The 25,264-nt window shown below is 37.1% G+C and overlaps 3 protein-coding genes and 2 pseudogenes across 7 annotated transcripts; 3 read left to right on the top strand and 2 right to left on the bottom strand.

The window, feature by feature from the left end:
- The first annotated feature begins 1,656 nt into the window (after window positions 1–1,656).
- On the top strand, window positions 1,657–5,426 carry LOC104751344 (pentatricopeptide repeat-containing protein At1g74750 pseudogene; annotated as a pseudogene). The gene is made up of 2 exons (XR_015583381.1): window positions 1,657–1,793; window positions 2,624–5,426. The product of XR_015583381.1 is annotated as a pentatricopeptide repeat-containing protein At1g74750 pseudogene (transcript).
- On the bottom strand, window positions 5,384–10,836 carry LOC104751345 (zinc finger protein BRUTUS-like At1g74770; annotated as a pseudogene). The gene is made up of 12 exons (XR_015583382.1): window positions 10,432–10,836; window positions 10,025–10,243; window positions 9,697–9,891; window positions 9,250–9,608; window positions 8,915–9,143; window positions 7,108–8,830; window positions 6,709–6,930; window positions 6,482–6,616; window positions 6,109–6,349; window positions 5,946–6,005; window positions 5,785–5,871; window positions 5,384–5,656 (listed from the first exon to the last, which is right to left on the bottom strand). The product of XR_015583382.1 is annotated as a zinc finger protein BRUTUS-like At1g74770 (transcript).
- Window positions 10,837–11,681: 845 nt separating this feature from the next.
- Window positions 11,682–14,589, top strand: LOC104751346 (protein NUCLEAR FUSION DEFECTIVE 4). The gene is made up of 2 exons (XM_010473265.3): window positions 11,682–12,256; window positions 13,130–14,589. Exons 1-2 carry the CDS (start codon window positions 11,777–11,779, stop codon window positions 14,252–14,254), a joined length of 1,605 nt encoding a protein of 534 aa, XP_010471567.1. The 5' UTR covers window positions 11,682–11,776; the 3' UTR covers window positions 14,255–14,589.
- On the top strand, window positions 13,130–18,170 carry LOC104751347 (HIPL1 protein). 2 transcript variants are annotated; one of them, XM_010473266.3, is made up of 7 exons: window positions 13,130–15,388; window positions 15,474–15,631; window positions 15,836–16,615; window positions 16,699–16,912; window positions 17,028–17,206; window positions 17,291–17,532; window positions 17,620–18,170. In XM_010473266.3, exons 1-7 carry the CDS (start codon window positions 15,298–15,300, stop codon window positions 18,038–18,040), a joined length of 2,085 nt encoding a protein of 694 aa, XP_010471568.1. In that variant the 5' UTR covers window positions 13,130–15,297; the 3' UTR covers window positions 18,041–18,170. The 2 variants fall into 2 exon arrangements, 1 of the variants encoding a protein (XP_010471568.1); XR_015584515.1 differs by having other exon boundaries at window positions 14,838–15,388; window positions 16,699–16,916.
- A 275-nt stretch (window positions 18,171–18,445) lies between these two features.
- LOC104751348 (hydroxyproline O-galactosyltransferase GALT5) lies at window positions 18,446–21,811 on the bottom strand. 2 transcript variants are annotated; one of them, XR_015584516.1, is made up of 7 exons: window positions 20,612–21,692; window positions 20,254–20,486; window positions 19,828–20,118; window positions 19,527–19,678; window positions 19,275–19,448; window positions 19,018–19,125; window positions 18,446–18,925 (listed from the first exon to the last, which is right to left on the bottom strand). XR_015584516.1 is itself a non-coding variant. In XM_087491480.1 (7 exons), the coding sequence occupies exons 1-7, from the start codon at window positions 21,468–21,470 to the stop codon at window positions 18,713–18,715; spliced, it is 2,007 nt and encodes a 668-aa protein (XP_087347606.1). In that variant the 5' UTR covers window positions 21,471–21,811; the 3' UTR covers window positions 18,446–18,712. The 2 variants fall into 2 exon arrangements, 1 of the variants encoding a protein (XP_087347606.1); XM_087491480.1 differs by having other exon boundaries at window positions 19,550–19,678; window positions 20,612–21,811.
- Between the last annotated feature and the right edge of the window lie 3,453 nt (window positions 21,812–25,264).

Raw genomic sequence — 25,264 nt, forward strand, 5'->3', positions numbered from 1 at the left:
TGGACAATTTTAATGTTTATATATGATTTTAAATAAAATGGGTAAGTTTTTTTTTGTTTTTTTTAATATAAATGTTACTATGTTATCTAAGTTTTGACATGCGGTATACCGCTTGATTGTGTTTTTTTATGTAGAATAATATAGAGATATGTGAGAAATAATAGGTATTTTATGTGTTTAATGTATATAAAAATTAATTATTTTCATTTTTAATTTATCAATTACTTGTTTTATTGTTAGCATTTACTTATTCTCTTTGTTATCTTTGTTTAGGAAATTGGAGATATTGTTTGTTTATATTCTCGATTTTAAGCTAATATTATATACCCTCTTTGTATCACAATAGATGGTTTTCTAGGATTTTTAAACAAATTAAGAAAAACATTGAGTGTTTAGCTATAAATGCATTTTTTATTTATAAAAATATATTTTCATAACTATCAACCCATAGTAATTCATCAAAATTTAAATTCTCAATTAATGATTCTTTAATATTACAATTTCCTAGCATTAATTAGTAAAAATTTACAGAAAATCAATCTTTGTGATACAAAAAAAAATTCTAAAAAATTATCTATTATGATATAGAGTGAGTATATTTCTTCCATAAATGTAGAAAATATTAAATGAAAACTATTAAATTAAGCCGAGATAATTTAGGGAAACTAACAGATTTTTTCTCTAAAGATCTATTAAAATAGGTTGAAGATTTTTATGCGATTACAATTTAATGTGTGGAGTTGTTTGTGGAAAAATCAAAATGTAGAAATGTTGTCCAGCTATTTATGGCAATAAACGTATCAAATTAGGTATATTTAAATAGTTCTATTAATTGAGTTTCTACAAAATGTTATTTTAGGAAAATTGTTAGGGGTTAATGTTGTAAATAAAATATATTAAATAAACAAAATTTGAAAAACATAAACAAAAATGTAGTTCAAAAATAATAATATAGATATGTTTACACATAATAATATAGATATGTTTACACTTTTTATTTTTTAGGTTTTAAAATCGAATTAAAGAGGCCACAAAATTTTTAATTCGGATCGAATCACATCCAACAAAATCTATCTCTAAACCTCTTAAAAATATTAAACACATAAAAGCAACGCCACGTGTACAGCAAAACTTGAGGAGGACAGAACCCAAACATTAGCTCAAAGCCAAAAAAAAGTAAAAAGAATTTCCATTCAACATGTGCCTTTTTTTAGTTAAATCCAAAGATTCTTTTTATTCTCAAAAATCAGCCACTATCTTTTAAAAGTGACAATTAGACACCACATTCATTCAAAGTTAACCAGAAAAAGCGATTTAAATAATAAAATCATGTAGTAGTATTGAATGTGAAAGAATGACCGAAAAATTAAGATGGTAATCGAATCGATCAGATATAATAATTCTGATTTTTGAGTTGCCAAATTTTCATAATAGGAAAAAAAACATTTATGGTGATGTTATTTTAATAAATACAAAGATTGAGGGGTATAGTTGAAAAGGTAGGTAGGTTAAAAAGGAAACATTTATTTAGTTCAGTGAAAAGGGAAAAAAAAAAAAAAAAAAAAATCGTGACTTTTGCAAAGGTCATAACTTTTGTAGCTTTGTGTGTGTCCAATTTGCTTGGAGAGCAAAACAAACTTGGAGCTTCCATATTTGACGGCCACAGTGGGAGAAGGCAAAATTAGCCTTCTTCTATCTCTCTCTTTTTCATTCTCATTTTCTCTTAAATTTTTTTTTTTGTTGTCTGGCGAAAACGAAGCAGACGGAGGAAGTCAAACACCACCGTTTTGAAGGTGACTTCGTAGTCTCTGTGTGATCTGTGCTTATGCTTTTTTGCTTTTTTCTTCCAATGGAAATTTTGCTTCTTTCTTTGTAATAAATGCTGCTTATTTTTGGGTTACTCTCCTTTGTTTTTTCGGTGATATCGATCGAGCTTGGAACTTGGATTGTTCTCAGTTTAAATCAATGAGAGTCAGAGTTAATTTTTTTTTTTTGAGATTGAACGTATTGAAAACGTTGGACTGTATGTTATAAGTGATGACTCTAATTCAGCTCTGTTTCTTTAGAGTTGGTCAATGTTTTTCAAGATTTTAATGTTTCTAACCGAGGCTCGGTTTCACTGCACATGTTTTTGAGCAACTGGTTTAAAATGCCTAATGTGGCTGGTCTGTTTCAGCTCTGTCAATAGACATTGTTGTAATTATATTCTAGTTTTGGCAATTTTGGGATTCTTGGTGTGTGAAAGGATGATACTTTATGGAGAAGCTGAAAAGAAAATTGAAAAGCTCAGTTTTTCTAATTGTTCAACGGTTTAACGAGTCTGAGAATTATGCAAGATTAGGGGTGACTTTGAATAAGTATTGTAACTTTCAAGGGATAAAGAGGTGTTTACCGTTTTATGGACAAGAGAGCTTTGTAATTTTTGGCTTGGTTACACAAACAAGTGTCAAAACCTTAATTACTGCGTTGGTGGCTCCGTTGATATAATTCTGGTGAGATATATATCAGGTAGTGTGTTATAGGTTGCTAAGATAGTTTAAGGGAACACTCTTCTTTTAATTGCCAGATCTTTAAATCTATATTAGCCTTGTTCTGAGAGTTTGTGCTTCATTTCTTTTTGCAGACAATGATTCGTGCAAAGCACATTAGTAATCTTTCCAGTTCAGCAAGATCCTTTTTTCTTAGCGGAACGAGACCTAGTGCAACTGATGGAAACTCTTGTACAACCCCTGAGGATGAAAGTTGCGTCTCAAAACGTCAGCAAATTAGGACTGAAGTTGTACATACTGGTGGTAAAAGAGCATCTAATTTAGCAGCTGGACTAGCCGGAAATATATTACCAGTAGAAGCTGGTAAACCACTTGTGGTCCCGAAGACGGTTGAACATTTCACCCGTCCATCTCTTCATCCGCAACATGTATCGTCTCCTGCTTTGCCGGGGAAAGCAAATTCTGGAAATCTTGCTTCTGCTATTATTAAAAATGATGTGGGGGATCAGATAGTCAAGGCTGGTATTGGAACTGTAAATTTATTGTCAGATATAGCAAACTACAAGATCCCTTTATCAGATGGAACTGAATTCGTTGGTTTGCCTAAAAGCTGTATTGTTGATCCTACTGGGCCTATTTCAAGTGTTAAGTCGTCAAATGTGAAATTCATCAGAAGAGAGCACCTTGCTAAAGTCTACCCTAGGTCCGCTTCCAAAGATTCATCAGACCGAGTTCATATAAACAGCTCTCCAGGTACTAAGCAAGCATCAAATGACGTTGTAGAGAAGTCGTTTGCAGCTCATGATTTACTCTCAAACACTGTCTCTGGAAAAAGGAAAAACATGCCACAAAGACCAAATATTGACTTGACTAAGTATGCGTCAGGTGATTGTGACTATAATGTGCATTCTTATGATGACAGGACGATGATATCTTCTGTTGAAGGTTTCTGTAAACCCTCAAAGGAAATGATGAGAGTGACTCCAGGGACTGCTCCAACACGTAGGCAATATTGTAACCCTGGATATCTTGTCGAAAATGTTTCTAGTATACTGCGGAGATTCAAATGGGGACATGCTGCTGAAGAGGCTCTTCACAATTTTGGTTTTCGGATGGATCCATACCAAGCAAACCAAGTTCTTAAGCAGATGGATAATTATGTGAATGCGCTTGGTTTCTTCTATTGGCTGAAAAGGCAACCTGGTTTTAAGCATGATGGGCATACTTATACCACTATGGTAGGTAATCTTGGTCGTGCAAAGCAATTTGGTGAGATAAACAAGCTTCTTGATGAGATGGTTAGAGATGGATGTCAGCCAAATACTGTTACGTTTAACCGACTTATCCATAGCTATGTCCGTGCAAATTATCTGAATGAAGCTGTGAATGTTTTTAATCAAATGCAAGAGGCTGGATGTGAGCCTGACCGAGTAACTTACTGTACCCTGATAGACATCCACGCTAAAGCTGGATTTCTTGACATTGCCATGGACATGTACCAGAGAATGCAAGCAGCAGGTCTTTCTCCTGATACTTTCACCTACAGTGTAATAATAAATTGTCTTGGAAAAGCAGGCCATTTACCTGCTGCCCATAGGCTCTTTTGTGAAATGGTTGGTCAAGGTTGTACCCCAAATTTGGTCACATTCAACATCATGATAGCTTTGCATGCCAAGGCGAGGAAATGAGACTGCGTTGAAGCTCTACCGATACATGCAAAATGCCGGGTTTCAACCAGACAAAGTGGCATACAGTATTGTTATGGAGGTGCTTGGTCACTGTGGATTTCTCGAGGAAGCAGAGGGTGTTTTTGCTGAGATGCAACGTAAGAATTGGGTTCCTGATGAACCAGTTTATGGTCTTTTGGTGGACTTGTGGGGAACAGCTAGCAATGTGGAAAAAGCTTGGCAATGGTACCAAGCAATGATTCACGCCGGTCTTCGACCTAATGTTCCCACTTGTAATTCCCTTCCCAGCACTTTCCTTAGGGTTCACAGGATGTATGAAGCCTATAACTTATTACAGAGCATGCTGGCGCTTGATCTACATCCTTCTTTGCCGACATATACGTTACTATTGAATTGTTGCACAAATGCTTGTTCAAACTTTGACATGGGATTTTGTGGCCAGCTAATGGCAGTCTCAGGTCATCCGGCTCACATGTTTCTCCTTAAAATGCCACCTGCAGGTCCTGATGGCCAAAATGTACGTTATCATGTTAGCAACTTTCTTAATTTTATGCACAGTGAGGATAGAGAGAGCAAGCGGGGACTCATGGACGCAGTAGTGGATTTTCTCCACAAGTCAGTTCTAAAAGAAGAGGCTGGATCGGTGTGGGAAATGGCAGCAATCAAGAATGTGTATCCAGATGCATTGAGGGAGAAAAGCTGCAACTATTGGCTTATCAATCTCCATGTAATGTCGGAAGGAACTGCAATAATCGCACTTTCTAGGACACTTGCATGGTTCCGTAAGCAGATGTTGGTTTCAGGTGACTGTCCTTCACGGATTGATATAGTAACTGGTTGTGGAAGACGAAGTAAAGTCACGGGCACGTCGATGGTGAGACAAGCAGTTGAGGAATTGCTCAACATCTTCAACTTCCCGTTTTTCACTGAGAATGGGAACTCAGGCTGTTTTGTAGGATGCGGAGAGCCTCTCAAGAAGTGGTTGCTTGAATCATATGTTGAGAGAATGCATTTGCTCTAGTTGTAGATTAGGTGGTTTGTTTTATTCTTTTAAGGCATCTTGAGTTTTTTGAGCTTCTGACAGAATCTAAGTGGTCTGGTTTTGTAATATCAAAGGTTAGTGACGACTGTAACTTATTTCCAGATTTTGTCCTAAGGTCAACACTTTCTCCTCTTACAATGGGTTGCAATGGGAGTACCGAAATCAATATTTGAGGGTGATACGACCCTAATTTATTAATATTTGCAATAATTTTGTATGTTTTATTTTTTGTATAACATCAAATGTTACAAAAATGACTTCTTACCGGCAATGTACAAAATATATTGCTAAATATACAATTATGTAAATGGAAATCGAAAAAACTGGAGAAAGATCTAAATGAGCCTTGAATTGTAGGAGCCACATGTTGTGCATTTGTGGTAGAGCCAATGGTAAGGAACATTTCCTTTTCTTCCACAGTCATTACACAATATCACCTGCACCAAACCATTTGACCAGTTACCATTCAGTTTATTCTTGCTCAAAATTTCACCTGGGCAGAGAGACAGAGAGAGACAGATGCTCTGTTCTATGAAATAATACGGAGATAGAGAGAGATTTAAACCTGACTTTTATTGGAGTATTCATCAGGTATCTTCTCTTCTGCAAGCAATGCGTCTAACATTTTAAAATAAACTTGTGTGGGACGGTTCTTGATTCAGTTTGAGAGTATTACTAATCTTCTACTGGGAAAACAAAACATTGTTTGAAAATGGTGTAACAGACCTTCATATCTCCTAGCGACTTGCTGCAGATAGGGCATGTGTAATGTGAACATGTGTACTCCTACAAACATAATAAAAAAAAAACAACAAAGCTTAAGTAATCTTATAAACGTGTTTCAAGTTATCATTGTTACCCAAAAGCATATTGTAACTGAGTTAAGTACCTGAAAGCATGTGGAGTGCATCAAGTGCCCGCAAGGAAGAGCCTTCACTGGAGAGTTGGAGGCAAAAATGTACTCATGGCAAATCGGACAATTATCTTCTAAGCATGTTTCCCTGCAAACGTGCTCTACTAAGGTACGTGACATGCAAGCATTGCATTTCAATTTCATACAATGGAAGTAGTCAATTCCCAATCCTTTCCCTACCCGACAGAGATTACAGTAAGGGCAGTGATAAATTTTCCTGTTACAAAGAATCAATGACTATCAACCTCTACCAATAGTACTCGGTCCAAAAAAGTTACTGAGGATATTTCATTTCATAGTTTTAATAATAACTTGCAAAAAATTAAAGGTGAAATCTGATAATAAGTACCTTTCATCGTCATATAATTTGCATATTTTGCAGAAGTATTTTCCCATTGACGACTTGCACAAAGTATTTGAGCAATTTGCACCAATCGGCTGAATCAAGAGGCATTTCATGCACATCATCTTTGTTATTTGTTTCCTGCATATGAATTCAAGAGTAACAAAGACGGTTGAAGATCCAACAAGATTTTATTGAAGCTCCTTGCATGAAAGTAAAAGATGTTACTATACCTATCCACCGAGTGATCTGCCTCTTCATCGTGACATCAAATACATGTGAAGAGTTTGTCGCAGCAAGGGGCAAGAAGCTTGCAATTCCTCTTGTAGTGATTGCAACCAAACATCAAACTGTGAGGATCCCGATATGATGGATGTTGACCAGGAACTGTTTCCTTGTTGTTTGAGAGAGAGGATGGTTTCATATTGTATGCCCGTTGCGAGATATTCCACTGACTGAAAGAGTTACATGAACTTATGTGAGTCTCAATATATATAACTAAAGACAAATTTAATAAGATTATATTAGCTATTTTGACTATGATCTTGTAAATTTAATAGAAATATCTACAATACTTAGACTTATAAAAATAAGTTACAACATGACATCAAAAGAGAGGTAGCAAGGGTTACCTCATTAACAAGTTCTGCTTGATATAAGATTTCTTCTGCGGATCGAGGGAAGAGTCGCATGATATTCTCTTAATAACAACCACCAATTCTTCTTGACTCATTGTTAGCAGTTTTTCATATTTCTTGTAATGACAAAACCGGCTAACCTTATGAGACATTTGGAAGTTCCAAGCAGGATCTCTTGTATGGTAATTGATGTCAGTTTGTTCTTATCCCCCATTTTTTCAGATCCTCTACAACATATCTTCTTACTTTTTGAGCATTCCAGATCTTTTTCCACTTTGTTTCCAACTTCTACATTGTTATTAGAAGGTGGCCTATTCATAGTACATGTCAAGTCTATCTCTGAGAGTTCGACAAGGTAGCTGCCAAGGTAGGTGTCTCCATTTGCAGTTGCTTTATAGAGATATTTCCAGACCATCTCGAGTGGATCTGAATGCCCGTATGGATTGCTGTTTGCTTCTCTTGCTTCATCTTGTATAACATGACCGTTATACCATTATGTTAGCCATTCAACAAACATTGTTTTCCTTGTTGCTTGGCGCCACAAGGACATCGCTGCAAGCTGTTCATCAGAGGTCAAAGATTCCATTAACCAGGGAATCATATCCTGTAATATTTCCCCACTTATTCTCCCCAGCATGCACCCTATAATTTTTTCTTGCTCTTCAATAGCGAAACAATTTCTGAATAGACCCCAAAGTTCAGTTTCTTCATGTTGGATATGCTCAGACAATAACTTTTGCATGGATTTGCAAATCTCTTGGAGACTCAGACATAACCGCTCATACTTCATTTTCCGGTGGTCTGTTGCACTGGAATTGATAATAGAAACCAACATGTTCAGTTCTAACATCTCATTTAAAATAAATGAAACTTTATCAAAATGTTTAGTTTCTAGCTCATGATCAATGCTAAATGAGTGACTAATGTTTTTTAGTTGTCCCTTAGCCTCCAACGCTGGAAACGCAATCTCATCCTCTGCATCAGAATGTATCTGATACAAGAACTTTATCATATGGAATCGCTAGTGAAACTCCTTGAGGAAACGAAAGTCGGTTGCCAATCTTGCTGATCCACAAACAAGATAGTCCAAATCCATCTTCATTGCCTTGTGGAAGAAGAAAAGGAGGTCAATTGGGTTAACGTCCATAATGAGGGGATCATCCGCGTTCTTTTCACCAAAAAAATCAGGAAGATGGAAAGGAGGATTATGCTTTCCTGAGAAAATCATTTGCTGATTCATTCGACTAGAGTAAGGCGTCTCATACATGTCTCCAGCACCAGTATCCGTTGACAATAAGCAGGCTGAAGACTTCTTTTTCTTCCAAGGACAAACAAACAAATCATCTTTAGATCCTTTGCATGGTTCCAACTGTGCTTGGTCGGAAACAGATCCTGATGCTTCTTCATTGTTCTCTTTTTGGCAGGAGCATCTTACTTTGAACATTACAGACAGCTGTTTCCAAAAACTTTCAACAGATGTTTTGCTGGAGTAGCCAAAGCAAAGCCACTGCAACAAGAGGTGTGCAAATGATTTGTTGGAATAGAAATCTTTCATACTTAAGAAAGGAAGAATGGATTGAGATTCTTCTTCTGACAAATGAGCAGAAAACCAAAGTATGACACACTTTAGCAATCCAATAGGTAAGACATGAATGCTTGTGTATAGGAGTTGCTGTTGCATTTCATGGTTGCAATTCTTGTTGATGATTGGGAAGACCTGGTGAACAATGAGAGTAAAGATGTTGGATACAATATTCATAAGACTTGCATGAAGTTTTTAGAGGAGTGTCATAAAGTTTACCTTTGTTCTCTGTACGGAAAATTGCTTGGTTACTTAGACTATAAGAGACTCAAGTTCATCCTGAAGCTGAAGTAGAAAATGATATGTCCTTGCTTTCTCACCAGCACTTTTGTATAGCAATCTCTGAAAATTCTCGAGACAATCATCTATGGTGAATTGTACGGCTGTTGAAGAGCGGTGATCTGTCATTTCTTCTAACACCGGGTGAAAGAACTTTTTATATGCATTGCTGCAACAAAACAAAACATTATCTAAGGAAGAAAAACAAACATGTTTTAAGAGAGTAGGCACCATACCAAAGTGAAAAAATCAAGTTATATCCAACAAACTATTACCTGTAAGAAACAAGGACATCATCAAGGAAGTTTAATCGAGCCATCAATACATCAAGGTTCAAAAGAAGGCTTGGGAACTTTGCTTGGCATAATCCTACTTGAATGTCTCTCAATTCTTTTTCGATTGCATTTTGAAAAAGATGACGACCATGAATCGGGCTGTGTCCTACATTTGGAATAGATAGAAACTTTTTACTCCACTGCCAAAAGCGTTGAAAACATCCGTTGGACTCATGTGTCTCATGAAGTGGTGATTTCTTCATATTTTTAGACACATCTACATAGTGGACTCCTTTAATGATCTCTGAAGGAATCCCACAACAAGATTGACTCCTTTCAAGTAGCCAAGAGCATATGACCTTCAGAAAAAATTGTATCATATTTATCAGAATCACGAAGATGAGAGAAAAACATAGCATACATGTCTCAGCAAAAGGGAACATATACTTGTTGTAATGAGTCTCCATTGGGGACGACATCTTTAATATAATTCTCAGTTTCAATTCTCTCGTCGTGAGAGAGATAAGACATCATCCAGGGCAAAAAGTCTTCCAGAACCATTACTGGAACACTACAAATGAATTGCCACACAAGTGAAGCCTGCTCTCGGAAAGAGAACTTCTCAATTAACAATGGAAAGACCTGCATGAAGCGTGAAGTTATAAGCCTGATCAAATTTAACCAATTATTCTATAACTGAAATAGTCAAGTAGATGTTCTTTCCATCGAAAGCTGTTGTTTTTATAACATATGCTATAACCAATTGTAATTGTACCTGCAACTCTTCTTTAAGCATATGTTGGCATATGGATGACTGAATAGTGCCTATGCATAGTAAAACTTGACGAAGAACATCACTTCTGGTTCCTATGCCCTCTTTAAGAACATCTAGCCAATGGAAAACTGAGGTGAAGAGATCATCTGTGCCAGCATGCTCAAGCGAATAATTAGAAACTATGTTCTTCACTCGTGCATCAAGCGCCAAAAATATAACCTGCCGCCAGTAAAAAAACATTCCAAATCTATAAGTCAGAGTCTTGACATCATTAAATTAAGATTCACAAACATTGGACAAGGACTAACCAAGATCAAAGGACTATATATATTCGAATTCAACTTGTGACATATGAAGCAGGGGCAAAATGAAATTAGAAAAACAGAGTAAAGTTGATAAAACCTAACTTCATCTTCAGCTGCGCTATGATACTTATATATAAGCTTCAGGAACTCAAACTTGCGGCGTAACTCCACCGCTAGATCTTCACGGCTAAAGGAATCAGTTTCTGAGGCGTCGGTAGCTAAACGTCGGAGGTCCACCAGCTGAGCATGGAAAGCTTTGTGGCAGTAAACAAAAAAAAGAACTGGAGCATCAGAAAGCTTGGTGTTTCTGACGGTAATCGAGAAGAAACGGAAACATTTTCCGGCGGAAGGGAATGAAGATGTCTGCCTCCCATCACCCGCCGTGAGAATCAAACTTGCGTTGGTCTTGTCGTGAAAAGGTGAAGAAAAATGAAAAAAAAAAAAAAGGGAAAGAAGAAAGAACGGAGTTGATGAGTTAAGTGGAGGATTTGTAAGGCCTGAATCATCTTCATAGTCGTCACTCTCTCTTTCTCTGAAGTAAATTACCCAAATTTTATAATCAATGTGGAATTTTTTTAAGGTTTTATTATATTGGAAGTGACCGAGACGTTGCACCTGTAATAAACCAACCAAAGCTTAACACTACTATCATACTGTGGCGGGATTTAAATTTCTTTTTAAAAAAATATCTGTTTTGTCTCTTTTTTTACTACTATTTGTTTTCTGTTTTATTTCATTGTTTCTACCAAAAGAAAAAAGTATAGATTGTGAAAAATTAATACGTAAAATCTATATTTCTTTCCTTAAATTTTTAATAAAACATAATATCCTGTTTTTTTGTTTTCTTCAAGAAGAATTATCTCATGAATAGTATCATTTACAATTGTTCAACATCATTAACAAATTTTTTTTTTTGCTTCTTGTCAACTGTTCAAGATTTGTTTATTTCTCCAACGTCGTAATACATATAGGGGAAAACATTAATTGTAGTTGTTTAACTGTAATGGAGGATCCGACATATAGAAAATTATTAACAGTCCTATTGAATTTGTTACTAATTAATAATTCTAAATTTTGTAAATCTCGTGATCTGCGGGAAATTAGCTGAGTCAGCCCTCGTAATTTAATTATACCCCTAGACCAGTCAACGTTGACTCCGTTTCTTTAATCTCGTTCGTTCCCGTCTTCTCTCTTCCACGAGCCGTCTTGTGCATGTGGTGTATTCTCCCCATGACTCCACGTGACATTCCAATTTATTGGGCCCGAATCATCATTTACTTTTTGTTATTTGTTATATGGGCTCATCACAACATTATCAGCCCGTTTAAGTTTAATAATGATTATTGAAAAATGTTGGTCCAACAAAATCAAATTCGTTATCGTCTTCGCTTCTTCTGTATTCGTGTTTTATTTTACCGGCGAGAAAGCTGGTTGGTAATTGGCGGCGATGGAAACGATGAGGACGAAATGGGTGGCTATGGCGGCTAGTATATGGATACAGTGCACAAGCGGCGGTTCCTACACCTTCAGTATCTATTCCGCCATCTTGAAATCGACTCAGTCGTACGATCAATCCACCCTCGACACCGTCTCCGTCTTCAAGGACATCGGAGCTAACGCCGGGGTTTTCTCCGGGCTTTTGTATACATACGCTACATCAAATCGCCGACGTGGACGGGGAGGCGGAACCGAAGGAGGCGCAGGAGGGCCTTGGCTGGTGCTTGCTATTGGGGCAATTCAATGCTTCGCCGGTTATTTTCTCATCTGGGCCTCCGTTACCGGGCTGATTTCGAAGCCGCCGGTGCCGTTGATGTGTCTCTTTATGTTGTTAGCATCTCAGTCGCAAACGTTCTTCAATACGGCTAATGTCGTTAGTGCCGTTGAGAATTTCGCTGACTATGGTGGTACAGCCGTCGGCATTATGAAGGTGATTTTTTTTTTTTTACTGTAGTCTTTAAATTTGTCCGTATCTTGAATGAATCTGTAATTGTTGGATCATGCTTTAAGTTTCCTTGGGACCTAAAATGATCAGTATACGACTATTATGATCCTGGTAGGGTATAAATGGGTACACTTGGGTTTGGGGGGGGGGGGGGGAAACTGTTTGAAAAGGTTGATCCTTTGTACTTGGACATGAAAGCAATGATTGCTTAGCAATAGGGATCTGACATTTTGAATCCACACTGACATTATGAATCGTGATCTGACGTCTGACGTAAAAGAGTCGAAATTGTGTATCATAAGTGTAGGACCTTCTGCTTTGTAAATATTTGTTCTTTTCTGGTTAACCTTGCAAATGTGAATGCAACCTCCACTTTTGAGAGTAGTAACTTCTTTTAAACCCCATTTGGTTTAGTATATATCAACACTGGGAGATTCATGGTTTCTAGTGGTTGTGAGTGCTAACTAATGCATGCTGAAAGTTTTGTGGGATGTATATGAATGACTTTCTGTTGATTCCATCTTTTTGAGAATCTTAGATTTTTGACAGCGTTTTGGAGAATTTTGGCTTATGTTTCTAGTTGATTTATCAGAGTTAAGGTTATGTCTTGGAGTTTGACAAAAAAACAGGTTATGTCTTGGATTGACTCAGTGTAAAATGCCATAGGAAAGCTTTTGATTGAAGTACAGTTGGTACTTGATACATGATGTATTTCTATTGAGAAGGTCATGGACCATGACTCATGGTCTTTGTATAAATTGGTCAGTTTTGAATATGCTTTTGTACTGTTGACACGGTTTCAGTTTGTTTATAATCATGGTGAAGCATCCGAGCTTATCACTAATTCTTTCTTTGCAGGGTTTTCTTGGTCTAAGCGGAGCGATATTAATTCAACTGTACGAGACAGTGTGTGCTGGAGATCCAGCGAGCTTCATTCTTCTACTGGCAGTTACACCAACAGTGCTCTCACTCTTGGTCATGCCTTTAGTCAGGATCTATGAGACAAGCGTAGCCGATGATAAAAAGCACTTAAATGGTCTTTCAGCTGTATCTCTAATCATTGCAGCTTATCTTATGATCGTTATCATATTGAAGAACACTTTTGGTTTGTCATCATGGGCCAACGTTGTCACACTAGTATGTCTACTCGTCCTGCTTGCTTTACCTCTAGTTATTGCGAGAAGAGCACAACAAGACATCATGGAGAAAACAGCACCACATGATTATTCCCCTCTCATAAGCAGTCCAAAGGCAACAACCTCCGGTAACCAAAGTTCTGAAGGCGACAGTAGAGTAGATTCTGGTTTGAATGAGAACCTGAATCTTCTGCAAGCTATGAAAAGCCTAAGCTTCTGGTTGTTGTTTCTTGCCATGATTTGTGGAATGGGCTCTGGACTTTCGACAATAAACAACATTCGGCAAATAGGCGAGTCTCTTCGATACTCATCTGTTGAGATAAATTCACTGGTCTCCTTGTGGAGTATATGGAACTTTCTTGGTAGGTTTGGAGCTGGTTATGCCTCAGATGCATTGCTGCACAAAAAAGGATGGCCACGTCCTTTGCTAATGGCTGCAACACTTGGAACGATGACCATAGGCCACCTAATCATAGCCTCTGGTTTCCAAGGAAACCTCTATGTTGGTTCTATTATAGTTGGCGTTTGTTATGGTTCACAGTGGTCATTGATGCCTACAATCACCTCTGAATTATTCGGGGTCCGCCACATGGGAACCATCTTCAACACCATATCCGTGGCTAGTCCCATTGGTTCCTATATCTTCTCTGTAAGATTGATCGGTTATTTCTATGACAAGACTGCTTCTGGAGAAGGGAACACATGTTATGGCTCTCACTGCTTCAGGCTGTCATATATTATAATGGCGTCTGTTGCCTTCTTCGGGTTTCTGGTCGCCATTGTACTGTTCTTTAGGACAAAGGCGCTATACCGACAGATCCTTATAAAGAGGTTGCATCGTCGATAGAGTTCTTGTGAATACTATACTTCAAAAAGAAAAATACAAATACTGCTTCCCAGAGGTACACATCAAATACTTTACCTATTAAGTTAATTGTAAGTTATGTTTTTATCAAGTGTGTGTGTGTGTGTGTGTTTAGAGATGGGAAGAAAGAAAGATGAGATCTTTGTCTCTCTTTCTTTTTTTGTAGTTTCTTCCACAAATTTGAGTTTTGTGAAGTGTATAGACATCTCGGATCCCCCAATAATGTTGTAATTTTATAAAAAAACAAATTTGTTGATAAACTATGCTCTATGCATTTAAATAATACTGCAGGCCATCAAGCCTCAGTCATTCATTCATTATTCAGACTAATCTAAAAACCAATCACCATTCACCAACACTATTCAATGCATTTCACTGTTTATACCGTCAACGTAATTACTTTATTAGTAGGAAAAACAAGTTATGACTTTGGAATAAAAAGTAGTTTTGTAGCCTCTTTAATGGAAGAGAACTTGAAGAAGACAAATGCTTTTTTTTCTCTACCAACTTCAAACCTACTTTTCGAACCCCATTAAGTGTTCCTAGAAATCCAAAACCCAGAGGTAAGAAGTCAACTACTTTGACTTTCTAATCTGAAGACGATAGTCCCGTCCCGTGAATGAGAGAGGGAGTTGTAAATCAAAAGGTAGCAGCAAAGCAAAGAAAAAGACACAAACTTTGTGCATCGTATCTCTCTCTGTGACACGAGAAAGTTGAAAAATTCAAAACGAACATGATAATATTCATTAATTATTACATCAGAAGAGAGATTTCTGGGGATATGGTTGTTGGTAGTCATGGGAAGACAGTAAACGCCATCGCAGTTTCATTTATTCTGTCTGCAGAGTCAAACAAACTAATTTTATTATTTGATTCTCAATCATATCTCTCTTGTCTTCTTGTCCTGAGAGATCAGCATTTATATAAAAGATAGTTCTTTTCTTCTTCTTTCTTGATTCGCTCTCTCTCTCTCTCTTCCACTGTCATTATCCATAAGCCTCAAGATTTGTCTCTTCTGAGACACCATGAGGCTTCTTCATCAGTTCTTCTTCTGTTTGTTTCTGTCATCATGCTTCGCTCTTTCTTCCTTGGCTCTTCCTCTTTGTTCCGATTCAAGTGAGTGTTTTTTTTGTTATCCTACTGATTTTATTTTTGTCCTGCTATTTTGGATTTGATGTAATGGTCAATTTTTTTTTTGCAGGAGCTCCATTGGAGGTGAATTCGACATTGAGCTTTTGTCCTTACAAAGTAAAGACATGCTGCAATACAATGGAAGATTCCAATTTGAATAAGCAATTCCAAGCTATGAACATTTCCGACAAGGGTTGTGCTTCTGTTGTAAAGTCAATCCTTTGTGCTGTAAGTACAATCTTATCTTTTGTCTCTGAAAAAATCTTCAAATGGTTTCATTATGCAACACTCAATACATAATTTTTACTTTAATCTGTAACCATTTTTTTTTACCTGGTTAATTTGGAGCCATTGTGAATTGTCCTGTTTTTGTTTGAAAAAGAATATGCAGAAGAGGAATTGTGTTCTAAGTTCTTACTCTTGATGTTACAGAAATGCGATCCTTATTCATCGGACTTATTCAGAGATAATTCAGATCAACAGTCTGTTCCAATCCTCTGCAACTCTACCAGCTCAGCAAATTCCACAACGGACTTTTGCTCTGAGACATGGGAGACATGTCAAAACGTCTCCATATCGGGTTCTCTTTTCGCTGCTTCATTGCAAGGCCGAGCTGGAGCGCCATCAAATAACAATACCTCCAAGCTTGCTGATCTGTGGCAGTCCAAAACCGATTTCTGCAGTGCCTTTGGTGGAGCTAGCTCCAATGAAACTGTTTGCTTCAACGGTGAGCCTGTTACTCTTAATGACACTACTCCTGTCAAGCCACCTTCTGGTCTATGCCTTGAGAAAATCGGGAACGGTTCTTACCTCAACATGGTTCCTCACCCTGATGGCTCGAACCGTGCCTTTTTCTCTACACAACCTGGAATAGTATTCTTGGCTGGTATACCGGATCAGGATTCAGGCGGGGTATTGGATGTGGATCCATCTAGTCCGTTTGTGGATTTGACTGATGAGATTCATTTTGATACTGAGTTTGGAATGATGGGAATGGCTTTTCATCCAAAATTTGCTCAAAATGGACGGTTCTTCGCTTCTTTCAACTGTGATAAGTCCAAGTGGCCGGGATGTACTGGAAGGTGCTCATGTAACTCCGATGTGAACTGTGATCCTTCCAAAATAACTCCTGACAGTGGATCACAACCATGCCAATACCAAACCGTAATAGCTGAGTATACAACCAATGGTACCTCGTCAGACCCTTCTAAGGTATATACTTTTCTTTTACCCTTTTCAGCATCGAAAACTTTTGTTGTTTGTCACAGAGCCTTAAGCTTTTTCCCATTGTTCAGGCGAAGAACGCTAAGCCAACGGAAGTCAGGAGGATTTTCACAATGGGACTTCCTTTCACATCTCACCATGCTGGACAGATTCTCTTTGGTCCAGATGGATACCTATACTTCATGATGGGAGATGGAGGTGGAGGCGCAGACCCGTATAATTTCTCACAGAACAAGAAATCTTTGCTAGGAAAGATCATGAGGCTTGACGTAGATAACATTCCTAGTGGGTATACTTTTCCTTTTGTTTATGTAGTAGCTGAATCTGCAACATGTGATGCAAAAACACAGCATTATATGAATGTTCTTTGTCATTAAACAAGATCCATAAATGCCTTCAGGTGCTTCTGAGATCTCCAAAATGGGTCTATGGGGAAACTACACTATACCAAAAGACAACCCTTTCCGTGAAGACAAAGATCTTGAACCTGAAATATGGGCTGTTGGATTGAGAAATCCATGGAGATGCAGCTTTGATTCTTCTAGACCTTCTTACTTCATGTGTGCTGATGTTGGACAGGTAATAGCTGGTTTCAACAATCAGTTTGTCTGTTTTTCCTTTGCAGACTTTCATTATTCTTGATATGTTTATCTGTTAATATAGGACACATATGAAGAGGTGGATCTCATTACCAAAGGAGGAAACTACGGTTGGCGTGTTTACGAAGGCCCAAATATTTTCCATCCGGAGTCATCCCCTGGAGGAAACACATCTGCTAAGTCAGTAAACACGATACTTCCTGTGATGGGTTACAACCACTCTGAAGTTGACTCAAGTGGAAAATCAGCTTCAATCACTGGAGGATACTTCTATAGATCAGAGACTGATCCTTGCACAGCTGGAATGTGAGCCAACATACACTCTCTCTTGTGGCTCTCACATTCATATAGTTACAAAACCTTTTGAAATAAAAATAATTTTTTCTTGTGCAGGTACGTGTATGCTGATCTATATGGAAATGGCGTGTGGGCGGGGATTGAAACGCCTGCTAATAGCGGGAACTTTGTGAGCAACAGAACAACCTTCAACTGCGCCGACGACTCACCTATGAAATGCAGTGATTCTCCGGGAAGTTCAGGGCCATCTCTAGGCTATGTCTTCTCCTTTGGTGAAGATAACAACAAAGACATCTACTTACTCACAAGCAACGGTGTCTATAGAGTGGTTAGGCCGAGCCGTTGCAACTTGACTTGCTCCAAAGAGAACTCCACAGCAGCTAGAAGAAACCCCGGTCCCTCAAGTTCACCTTCTTCATCATCGTCTTCTTGTTATAAGCATATGAATGGTTTCTATGGAAGCTTGATGGTTTTATTCGTGTCTCTGTCTTTGATTCTGCTAGGTTCATTAAACTAGTTTTTTTTCAAAACTTGTTTCTTGTTTGTGTTTTGTTATTGAATTTTATGTTCGGGATGTTTTTGAGAGAATACATGTATGATGAATGAAACCAAAGATATAATATTTACACAAACATTTTCTTCACAAATCCTTAGATATACAGTACACGATAGCAATTCATAGAACAGAAGGGGACACAAAACTCAAAAATGACAGCGTTTAAGGAACGACAGCGTTTATTCCTCAGGTATGTAGATTATGTTTCACTGTTGAATGTTATCTCTGAGTTATCTTTTAGCTATAACTTTGTAATTTGTATTAACCAAAAAGAACATGTATTGTTCAGTCATAAAGAATCCTTTTAAGGCCACGAACTGTTTCTAGCTCCGCAGTTGTGTTATGAAGTCGAAAGACAAAACGAAATAAAAAAAATTTCCATTCAGATTAAGAAATGGGTTTATACATATAAATAAAAATAAAGTGATTCTCTATGTTTTCTTCCCTACTCCCTGTTCTCGTGTCCCCAGTTCTTCAACGTATCAGAAGGCTTGAAGCTGCAGACCAATAGAATCAAGTCCAGGCTCTCTTTCTCTCTCTGTGTGATGAGCTTGCAAAATTTGCCCTGGATTTCTACAGCAAGCTTGAAGGCATGTTATATATCTCAGAAAACGTAACTGTTTCCTCAAGAGATCATCTCATGTTACAACACTCGGGCTTGTTCTGTCTTAAGAGCTTATCCCATAAGCATATCATCTGTCTCGGCGACTGGTAATGAGCTGTGTAGTAGTTCTCAACACAGCCAAACTGACAAAATCTCAGACTGTGCCTGTAATCCACTGGGTTTGTTGTGTTCTTGAAATGCTCAACCCACATTCCAACACTCACGTCCTCCATCTTGAACAACTGGTGTATGTGAACAAATGACATTTTCAACAACAGAGAATGAGAAATGAAAAAGAAGATGTATAATTGGTTTGATTCCCTCGTCTGCTTACCCGTAATTTATGTCTCTCAAACTCTTCTACAATGAAGCGCGCAATGTCAGAAGATAGAACATATCCAGGTCCATTTGCGTAGGGCGGGTAGTCCTCCTCTGGCCATTCCTGATATCACCCCCAATACGTACATGAATAATGAGTGAAAATCATCAAAGTATCCATAGAACTGACACACTAAAGAAGAGTTTACAAACAAACAATTAAAATCGTTACACTATTTCATGCAATATGCAGCATATAAAGGTTGAATTTACCTCGTATGTGACTGCCCATTTACCACCACGGAGAGGTTTGTGGTAATAATTCATGTTACCAATGTACAGGCTTCTACCTTCGGGTACCTTTTTCACTTCATTAATCACAGCACCAAGTTTTACAAATGTATCATCGTCACACTTCATTATGTTCTTTGCAGAAAATGCAAGAGCCTGCACCAATCAAAGTCAATTTTCAACAATCAACTCCACAGAAACACTAAATCAAGAACGATTCTGCAGAAGCACGACCTATATAAAATCTGATAACTCACTCCGTGTTCACATATGGCAACAGTTTTTAGCACGACAAGATCATAGCTATCCATGTAAGGAACAAGTACAATGTCCCCAAAATACTCTGCTTCTTTCTTCAATTCCACATTCACCTCCTTTCTCCCATGCTGTAAAATGCACATCACGCAAAAAAAAAACATTAATGTTCCCCACTGTCTCCAACTCTACTTTATTTATATGTCACGGTTGCATTTTGTTGAACACTCTAGTAAAATTTGCTTTCATGACTTGCTAAAAAATGTAAAATCCAACTTACCAGCGCCACAAAGAAACGAGCAACAACTTTTGCAGATGTAATAAGAACATGCTGCATCCAGGATTTCCTCACGGCCATCCGCTCAGAGAAATGATTGCCTGCGGAAAGGATGCCGATAAAGAGCTCCACAGGCCCATCGGGAACTACAGGGGCCTGCCATCTCTTTGACAACTCGAGATGCCTTTGGGGAGCAAAGCTAGGATGTGATGTTGGCAGAGAGGCAACAAAAACAGAATGAACATCAATGTCTCCATTTACGGTTAGTCCTGTTGCATCCTCGAGGGTGAAACCCTATTATACAAATACAAAAGAAAAAGTTTTCAAAACAAACTAACTAACCACTCTACGATCTGCACTATTATGTATCACATGATAACCATTTATCTGAACACAATAATGTAGAACAGGATTAGGATATATACTCACAGTGCGATAAGGGAAAGATGTAACATGCTTTCCATCAACATTGATATGGTAACCCTCTAAACCGGCGCTAAGAGTTAGAACAAACAGCTTCTCTTCTACAAAAGGAAACGGCCATTCTACTTTAACCCTTTTTCTCCTTCCTATAAGTCTATTTAACCACCATCTTGCCCTCGACCCTTCTGAGTAGTTATCATCATCACGGATCCACTTCTCACACTTGACATGACTATCAACTGTAGTAGCCACACTAAAGTATTACTCAACAGGTGACAAAATCCATAACTTTCAACATATATCATTTCCTAGCTTCTAATGGATCACAAACCGAATACCAATTAAACAAAAGAAAAGACCTCACCAGTCTCTTCCTCATCTCTTGACTTCCACCCTTCGCATCGTTGTGCAGGTCCCCATTGCATCCTATAGCAACTGTTCTGCTCAATCACAGGTTTTTTGCTCCAATCTCCCTTAAGCCTGGGATTGAAATGCAGAATCCGAGGAGGATCCTCTCCTTCAACAGTCTTTAAACCTTGTAGCTCTATCACAAACTGGGACACCAACTTAGACCAATCTCCATCCTTGGGATGGCTTTTCCTTGGCCTTCCCACTAAGGTTATATGCGAACCCAACGTCAAACCACACGGCAGCTCCATCAGTTTGTTCTCCCGGTTCATAAATTCCGACCCGGTTAACGAAACCGAATGTGGACATGAATCAGATTTGTTCTTCTCAGGCTTCTCCACTAGCTTCTCAAGCCTTCCTGATTCGAGCTCCTTCCATAGCTTTCGACCTAGCTGCCAAGCTTCCTTGGCTGACTTGTGAAGCTCCACTGACCCGTCTTTGCTACTCGGGTCGAAAGTTTCCGAATCAAATCTCAAGCTTGAGAGCAGACCACGGTGATGCTCACGGACCTTGTTCTGGTCCGTCCGGTTAACAATGGTGGAGTCCGAATTAGGGTACGAAACTGGCTTCAACGAAGGAGGATTAGGGATTGAGACGACTAGGGGCTCTTGCTCGCTCTCGAGTCGAGAAAGAGATTCAATGGAGATGGAGCTGCTGGACCAGGATTTGAAAACGAGAGGTATCTCTACTGAGACAATAAGCAGATAGAGAAACCCAATTGCCATTATTACACGAATCGATCTCTGCTTCCATAGTGAAGAGAACAGATCAATCTTGTCGATTTTTTCCACTTTTGACAATTTGGGTTTTTTCATTTCTCTTTCTTTCCTTTGTTATTTTTCTTAGGATCCAAGCAAAGGAATTGAATTTTTTTATTATAAAAACCTAACTTTGTACGAAGGGGGATTCGATAATGGTAGAAAGCTCGTGAATTTTGTTGACGGGAGCAAACGAAAATAAGCAGAGGATGATTGAAGAGAGAGCTGAAGAAGAAGAGATCTTGATTCTTCTTGAGATACATACAACAACGCTAAAGTGGAACTTTTTGAGGCGTATGTTAGTAGATATATTTTTCTTTTTTTACTAGTAGTATTTATTTTTTTCTTTTTTTTTTTGTTGTTAAATAACTGTCCTGCAGAATATAATCATAAATTCTGAAATCTTCATAATACTATAGTATATCTACAAATAAAGATTCTTTCGAGTTTCGATGGACACAACACAATTGTGTTACACAAAAAAAAAAAAAAAAAAATCGAAAACTGGTGTATTTGTTGACACATGTGAGTATGCGTATTGTGTAACATAAGCCCATGTCTCAAAGGCACTTATATTATACTTTACCTGAGCCAAAAAATAAATACTATCGTGTCAAGTTGATGCGCCATTAGGAAATTTTGGTGGCTGGACTTGTTAAAAATTCTTTATGTATGGGCTCTCTCTCACCCATGCATCTCTATCTTCAATGGGCTTGCAGAAGTAGACAGACATAAGAATAAGACATCCAATTTATGAAGTGCTTGTTATTACAGTCAGAAATTAGGAACTAAAGCTACCTGGTTGCAAAAAAAAAAAAAAAAAAAAAAAAAAAAAAAAAAAAACTACCTCAGGTCATACTACTCATAATTAAGAAACACGAAAAAAGGTTAAGCAAGGCTTATATTCAATGCTACTGACACATGATAATTTCGTAAACACATCAACCTCAACATTGAAACTGGTATTGACACATCAATTAAAAAAATATCTAATAAAATTAAAAAATTAATACAAATGAGCTCTAATTTTGTTTATATGTCACCATTCTAATTATTTAAAAAATCTAGAGCAGAGAAGAGGCTCTTATTTTTGATCACCGTTCGACATATTTTGTCAGTTTTTATGTTCGGATGAAGTCCAGTATCGCTGTAAACATGGCTTTTTCGTTGCCGTGTTCTTCTCGTGATTCCAGCTAACTGTTCAATACTTAGCATCCGGTCTATCTGGTTCTTTCACAGGAATCGGTGCTCGGACGGCAAAGGATGAAGTCGGTTCGCTTTAGACTACTCATCTGACACGTGTATTGGTCTTTCTCCAATCGTTGACATGTGGTTTGAGATCGAGACAAAATCTAATTTCTTCTTCTGTGGGAAACCACTGTTGGCCTATTTGGGCCTGAACCTATTCTGTAATATTGCACTTTGAAAGGGTTTTCTTTAGCCTATGTATGCCTTGATATGTTTAATACAATATATTCCTCTTAGTAATGTTAATATGGGTTTCGAAACCCATTTAAATAAACGGGCCGGTTATACAAAATTCTGCCCATTTTATCTCATTTATTTAAAAATATTAAATGGATTTAAATTGGGTAGTCCAATTAACAACATGTTCGATAAATGAGTTTACCCATTAATTAATGGGTACCTTTTATGTTTATTATTATTTTTTTTTTTGCTGAAAGTTGTCGTCTTCTATGATCCTCGAAGAAGGCGAGTTTTGAAAAATTAGTTGATGGGTTGTGTTAATTAGTTTGTATTGACTTGATTCACGATCCTCTGTTTTCATGCTGATAAATGTGTTACCTTTAGGGTTTTTTTCCTAAGTTGGAACTTGTTCAGCTTGCTATGGTTTGTTACGGATTCTACTTGTGCATTCCCTTTATTTTTTTGTGTTATTAGTGAACAATGATGAGATTTTTAGTTAGGTTTTGGCGTTTATTCCTCCGTTAGTTTTGTCATTCTTTGGTGAAGAAGCTATCACATAGCCACAAACTATATGTTTGACATAAGTTTGATTTAGCCACAAACTCATCTTATTGAAGAAGCAATCATCTGATTCAAACACCAGTTCATAGGGTCAAGACTCAAGAGTCACTCATAGCAAAACATTATTCATGGCTATAAAAATTGTTTTTTTTTTGCTTTGTTATTGAGATATATGTTTTCTGCTACTGATGTATTAGACTGGTGGTGTTATGAAAGTATGTTGTCTTTAATTACTTCAGGTTCAAAATGATTTTTAAGAAAATAATATTCAGTTTATATGAGTTCATATGGGCAAAACTAAATGGAATTATGGTTTAAGACATATTTAAATGGGCAAAACTAAATGGGGTTTAAACTTAATGGGTTTATATGGTTGAAAGTTAAATTTCTTCTTGTGAAAAAAAAAAGGAACTGAATTGTGAGGTTTGTTGGATTGTTGGTTTCTTGTTCACAAAGTTCTGATTTCAGTATTCTTCCTCCTCTATTTCTCTCTCTATTCTAATTCCGGCTAATCAAATAAGAGATCATCGCCTTTTTCTCTACGAAACACAAATCGCTAAAAAAATCAGCCAACGGCACCAGCGAATTATAGAATTGTGATATGACATGCAAAAACTCAACCGGAAAAAAACTAGAATGCATCGAAGTTGCTATTATTTCCCATTACTCCCCTCTGACTAAATAAATTTTGAATAATTCTTGGGTTCACTCCTAAAGTGAACCCCTTTGTTCACTTCTCATTATTTTAGCCAATAAGAATCTGACATGTCATAATGCATTTAAGAACCTATTCATTCACCTTATTATAAAATAAGGAAACAAAATCTGTAAAATTAAAAACTTAAACCGCTTATTTATAAACTCAAACCGATATATAATTTCATTCTAATTGTAAAATCTAAACCCTAACCATCTCATTTGTAAACCCAAACTGACATATAATTTCATTCTAATTATTAAATCTAAACCCTAACAATCTCATTTGTAAACCCAAACCGACATATACTTTCGTTTTAATGGTAAAATCTAAACCCTAACCACTTCATTTGTAAATCCAAACCGACATATAATTTCGTTTTAATTGTAAAATCTAAACCATAACCATCTCATTTGTAAACCCAAACCGACATTTAATTTTGTTTGAATTGTAAAATCTAAACCCTAATTATCTTATTTGTAAACCCAAACCGATACATCATTTCATTCTATAATTGTAAAAACTAAATCAAACCAATATTTAATTTTCCTTAAAAAAATTATACATAATATGTTTCCTTAATCTGTTTTGCTTTTTAATATAATTTTGATTTATTCTTTTAAATAAAATAATGTATAGAAGATTATGATTAGTTGAAAAGAAAGAAGTGAACAAAAAGGTTCACCCTAAGAGTGAACCTACGTATTTTCCATAAGTTTTTAGGAAAACATAAAACTTACAAGGATTCATTGATTCAAGAGTGAACCTAACAAACTCAATGCTAAAATAACCTCCAAACTAATAATTCACTTGACAAATTGATCAACAAGTAAAATCTAAAAACAATCCTGCAATATAGCACGGATAATAACCTAGTTAAGTCATAACATCAAAACTAAATCCTTTATAACTTGAGATTTTAAAATAGTTGTTGAAATGGCCTCTACAGGAATAGATTTGGACAACGAAGTGAGGATTCAGCAGTTACGTCACACGTCCAACTAATCATAATTTTATCTTAGGTAACGACATTTTTTGTTTAAGGATTTACTTTGTCCTTCTGATTGAGATAATATTAATAACATTTTTTCGGTTGCATTATAAAGTGTATGACTACAATATGATTGCGATGTACTGATGTTTGCGTGTTTGACTCTATGATTCG

Source organism: Camelina sativa, chromosome 16, assembly GCF_030686135.1.
Source record: "Camelina sativa cultivar CO46 ecotype springtype chromosome 16, ASM3068613v1".
NCBI lineage: Eukaryota > Viridiplantae > Streptophyta > Magnoliopsida > Brassicales > Brassicaceae > Camelina > Camelina sativa.

Excerpts from the sequence above, each read along its gene's own strand:
- LOC104751348 (XM_087491480.1), bottom strand. The coding sequence starts at position 21,470 with ATGAAAAAACCCAAATTGTCAAAAGTGGAAAAAATCGACAAGATTGAT. Across the intron at positions 20,487-20,611 it reads AAGAGATGAGGAAGAGACTG|TTGATAGTCATGTCAAGTGT; the intron begins GTGAGGTCTTTT and ends TGGCTACTACAG. Across the intron at positions 20,119-20,253 it reads CATCTTTCCCTTATCGCACT|GGTTTCACCCTCGAGGATGC; the intron begins GTGAGTATATAT and ends TTTGTATAATAG.
- LOC104751346 (XM_010473265.3), top strand. The coding sequence starts at position 11,777 with ATGGAAACGATGAGGACGAAATGGGTGGCTATGGCGGCTAGTATATGG. Across the intron at positions 12,257-13,129 it reads CAGCCGTCGGCATTATGAAG|GGTTTTCTTGGTCTAAGCGG; the intron begins GTGATTTTTTTT and ends CTTTCTTTGCAG.
- LOC104751347 (XM_010473266.3), top strand. The coding sequence starts at position 15,298 with ATGAGGCTTCTTCATCAGTTCTTCTTCTGTTTGTTTCTGTCATCATGC. Across the intron at positions 15,389-15,473 it reads TCCTCTTTGTTCCGATTCAA|GAGCTCCATTGGAGGTGAAT; the intron begins GTGAGTGTTTTT and ends TTTTTTTTGCAG. Across the intron at positions 16,616-16,698 it reads CCTCGTCAGACCCTTCTAAG|GCGAAGAACGCTAAGCCAAC; the intron begins GTATATACTTTT and ends CCCATTGTTCAG.